Source organism: Crassostrea angulata, chromosome 6 (genome assembly GCF_025612915.1).
Source record: "Crassostrea angulata isolate pt1a10 chromosome 6, ASM2561291v2, whole genome shotgun sequence".
Taxonomy (NCBI): domain Eukaryota; kingdom Metazoa; phylum Mollusca; class Bivalvia; order Ostreida; family Ostreidae; genus Magallana; species Magallana angulata.
This window is the reverse complement of record NC_069116.1, coordinates 19,642,109-19,647,001: the sequence shown is the minus strand read 5'-3', so window position 1 is coordinate 19,647,001 and position 4,893 is coordinate 19,642,109. Positions and strand designations below refer to the sequence as shown.

Below are 4,893 nucleotides of genomic sequence, written 5' to 3'. Positions count from 1 at the left end.
CGAGCAGTCACGAATATGATCGTGTGGGGGAAGTCCCTTTTACTATACAACAATAACTAAACTGTGGTAAAAATAAAGGCTTCTGAAATTAAACCAAAGCACGATTGCAAACAATGATCAGCTTTATAATCTGTAAATTGATATCAGCTGTATCATTCTGATTCTATCTTACGGCCGATTAAGTAATCGAAATGAATATACGACACTTTTATGAACCTTTCATTGTTTTCATATTCAGCGTAAGAATTTAATTTCAGTTTATTAAGTGCACCTCTTTATATTAATTCATGAATTACTTTTTTATGTTTCACACACACATTTTCAATGTATTAACAAGAACCAATTATACGCTCTTTGAGCAAAACAATCATCCTTTCGTAGCATCGCGGATCTAGACATTATAACACTACTTTTCGTAAAAACAGTTAGATCCGCCTATGATTTTTTTTATTGGCAAGTTGCAGTATTTACGAAATACACATTTACACGTCGATTAAGTACAAGTATATATAAACAAGAGCCGGGGATCTCCTCGTCGCATTGATTAACGTTGAACAGGTGAGGCACGGCGAGTTGAATCGCTCGCTTGACCTGGATTGACACAACACGCAGGTGAATCGCAACGGAAGCCATTTTTAGCCGAGGAACAAGCAAGCGTGCGGAGTGATAGTATGCATTCGCGGTGAAGCGTTTATTGGGAGATGGTGTAGCTTTTTTTCCTATACGTTTTTACTTAGATTTGACAGTCAGTGTAATCGGACAGGCATGTTTCCACAAGGAGTCAATATAGCGCTAGGACTTAGCTATATGCTATGTACACTACTACAGATTGTAGGGTTTGGGACCCCCGCTTGGGTAGTTAGTGATTACAATGGGGAGATTTTCGATTCATGTGGACTGTTATTCTGTGTGTCATGTCGAAATGGCAGTGGATGCGAGACAAAAACATACCTGCAAACTTACCAAGAATACAATACCGCGGACGGAGGTATGTGGAGATATAAATAGATCTATGATATGATATGTTGGGGGGGGGGGGGGGGGGCAATAAGTTATTGTTGTTGTATGTGTGTGAACTTTTATTAACAACAGAATTTATTACTTGTAAAAATAAAAAAATAAATATATATGGTATACATGTAGAAACATTAATCTTGTCAGTTACTTACAAATAAACTAAAACATGTAAAACAAATTTATATTCAAAATTGTATCCTAGTTGATATTTGCGATATGAATCGCTATATTTGCCCCCTTTCACAACGCATCTTAAAAACTTTTAATTGTAAGGAACGTTTGAGTTATTTTTAAAAAAAAAAATTAGATTTTTTAAATTTTCAATTTATTTCGTTCGTACGTGTTTGATACAAAAAAGTGGGATATCATTTAAAAAAGGAATTGTTTTTTTGGTTTTTTTTGAAAGCGGAAATTTATATATTTATCTTTTTCAATGAATTGTAAAATGTATTTTTTTCCTCGTCCTGTAGAATTGGTGTTCGCTGACCAGGTCCGGGAAATTTTGATTGCCTCGCTATCTGTGGCCACTGCTATCATCGCCTCCATTCTACTGCTGGTCAACCTCTGTGTCAAACACCAGCGGCCAGTTCTCTCCCTTGTGGCCGTCCTTCTCACCTTTATTTCAGGTGAATATGATTTAACAATTTTTTTGTTTGTGTGTTTGTGTGAATGAAATTCATTTTCACTTTTTTTTTCGTAAAGTCTCTCTTTTAATTATACAAATTTATACAAGTTGTATATTGATTTGATTGCGTTTAAAAAAATAAAGTCAAATGAACGAAAAGGTAAGAGCTAGGAAAAAAGTTAATGTAGTGTTATATAGTTCAATTATTAACTATGACGTCTTGCAGTTTGATATCTGATAAGGATTTAATACTAGGATTTTTCATAAATTCTCCTGCAAATTGAATGAAACTGATAAAAGACCACGGTCTGTGGTTTCGACGAAACGTAATCGCGGTCAAATATTAATAAATATCAATCAAAACCTTCTCTTAGTTTAATCTATTACCATATCACCTAGAGATCTAAGGGACTGAAATGAAATATTAATGACTTTGGCAGGGATAACAGACATTTTTGGCAATTGCTTTGATTAGAGATAGAAGAAATCTCGCAAGCTGTGTGTGACATGTTTGTAAAGGGCCTCTGATTAATCCACGTGTAATTTGATGTATTTTAATTAAATTGGTCTGTGAAGACGAACTGTTTTCGTCGACTTTCACGTGGATTGTGGTCTGAAAAACGTCTAATTAAGAAAATCTTATATTTCATACAATGACCGTATTATAGCGGTTTAAATCGTCAGAATCAAAAATGTTAATTCCAAACCTCATCTTACATTATATACATGTATACCTGATGTACATGCGTGTAAACTAGTTCATCATCAAAGCAGTATATATAAATCACATACGACGGCCAATTTGGATTAAGTTTACTCTAGTAAACAGTTTCTCTCTACACGACACGAGATTAGTCATATGCGATTTATCAACATATTTTTCTGTATGTAAATTTTAATGAAAGCGTATAAAATGCTCTCCGTTCCAAAGCGCATTTTATTTTTTATTTTCTTTACAGTTTTAATTTCACCAAAAATGAAAAGTAACCTGTAAGTTTAGGCGAACTTGTTTTCCCCGTTTTCAACAGTAAGAGTATACAAAATTCCACTCGTAAATAATCTATGATGACGTGAGTAGGGATTTAGCTGAACAAGCCTTAACTTAAAGCGATCTCTCATTTCTCCGAAATTTGATATATGGACACAGGATGCAATAAAAGACGGATTGTACCCACGTTTTTACCTTTTCTTGGTCGGGGGCTAGATATGAATCATATAGTTATATGGATGAATGGCATAATTTTTAAACAACGTTTCATTATTATTTATCTTGAAATCGATTCTTTTTAACAGCTTATCATAATTATTTCTTAAAACCGATTAAAGGTTCATACGACGTAAAGAAAAACTCCCAGCCAATTGATGAAACGAAGGAAGTACTGTGATAAAGCCTTGTATGATATCTTTACACCACGCTCCCCTCCCATTCACCGTCAGTTCACCGCCGCTAGATTTTATCAAAACTTCAACGACTTAGTCACGTATTCTTAATGAATGTCTACGTGCAAAATATCAGTGAAATATGTTTTCAAAAAAGCGAAAAATTATCGTATGAAGAACCTCGCATAACCTTTTTGCCTCTAGATAGCTAAGTCGCATACCGCGCTGCCGTCTGGGTTGTGACGATGGTATTTCATTGTGTTCTGTTTGATTTCAGCCTCCCTGATCTGGACGATCATTTCCTCGACCCTGATCCCCATTCTGAAGGAAGATACTAAGACTTACCGGTTCCCCTACGCTTTGTTCCTCTCCGCCCTTGGATCGTTCGGTGCCGTGTTTCTTGCCATCATTTATCTAGTTAGAGTGATCAAAGTCATGAGCGCCCTCTCACCTTCCTACCAGCCACTGAAATGAACACCTCAGACCCGTCCTTTTCGCTAAGATAAGAATGCAGCGAAAATTATCTGCCGAAGTTCATGGAATCAGATAGCCTATATAAAGGGTTGATGGGGATTGAAAGGCAAAGAAACACAACGCACGGATTTTTTTTTCTTTTCATTGCTATATAAATCCATTTGTTAACGCTTTTATAAATGTTTTATCCCCGTTATAGCGTTTAATGTTATATAACTATGTTCTAAAAATCATATTAACTTGTACATATATTGTTTTTGTTTTATTATATTTTTACAAAAACATGTATATAAAAATTATTGCAATCATATTTATATAAAACTGCCTGTGTGTGTATCAGCTGACATTAGCTTTCATCGTTTTATATTGTTGTTTGGCGAGTTTAAAGGCGATTAGCATAATGTATGTATGCTTTGAAATAGATCTTGTATAAATCAACAGCTTTTTGTGACCGTGCCTAGCAAGATATTGCATAGGTGTTGTTTGTTCTGTGTAGATGTTAAATAACATATACAGGGTGATCTGATGTACAAAACGGCAAACGTAAAGAGGTGAATATTCTGCCGCCCCCCCCCCCCTTTTTATGTGTAATATACCTGTGATATATTATCCCGTTTTCTTAAAATACGAATGTCATTTGTTCTTCTGTTTCTTCAAAAGACTTGTTGATAATTTTTCCGACGTTTATTACTGCGAAATAAATCTATTTTGTCATCACTGTGTCTATATTTGTCCTTGGTCTTGTATATTTTATCGCCAAACAGGAGAGAGACAGAAGAAGCGCCAAAAGCGGTCTTGTAAAGTGGCGGCGTAACTGTTTGCCGATTAGAGTATTCTTAGCATTGTTCTGTCCATGGTTAGCAACTCCAATGCCTGTCCATCAGGAGTGTACCTATACATTGGTCCAAGGACAGCCGGAAAAGCCCATCACCGTCACAACGGCTTGGGAAAAAGCTAGCGTGTCCGATGTGGAAATACTAGTATATATAATATAATATAGAAAAAAATTAAATCAACTACATTTTTATGTATTCAACCAGTTGATTGCTTGCAAATTTTACATATCAGAGAAGAATAAATAAGCAATACATTTTGATTGATCGTCTCTGCAACACTCTATTCGAAAAGGTAATCATTTTCTGTTTAATTGTCATTGAGCACACATATTTAATTGAACAAAGCCCGATCCGTAGCATACAATAACTACGTTAAAGTAAGATTTTTTAGGGAAAGAAGAATTTTCATTGGAAATTGTAAATCTTTTTAAAAAAAATTAATTTGCATTTATTGTGTTTTTTTCTCACACAATCTCGTATATGATGAAATATAACCATGTTCTCCTCTGTGTTGTATAGAACTGTAAGTATTACATTCACATTGTACTGGGTGTACTAGAC

General features: G+C 34.9%; 1 protein-coding gene across 1 annotated transcript; it reads left to right on the top strand.

Moving 5' to 3' along the window:
- The first annotated feature begins 542 nt into the window (after positions 1-542).
- Positions 543-4,220, top strand: LOC128188081 (uncharacterized). The gene is made up of 3 exons (XM_052858885.1): positions 543-988; positions 1,488-1,643; positions 3,300-4,220. Exons 1-3 carry the CDS (start codon positions 766-768, stop codon positions 3,494-3,496), a joined length of 576 nt encoding a protein of 191 aa, XP_052714845.1. The 5' UTR covers positions 543-765; the 3' UTR covers positions 3,497-4,220.
- The last annotated feature ends 673 nt before the right edge of the window (positions 4,221-4,893 follow it).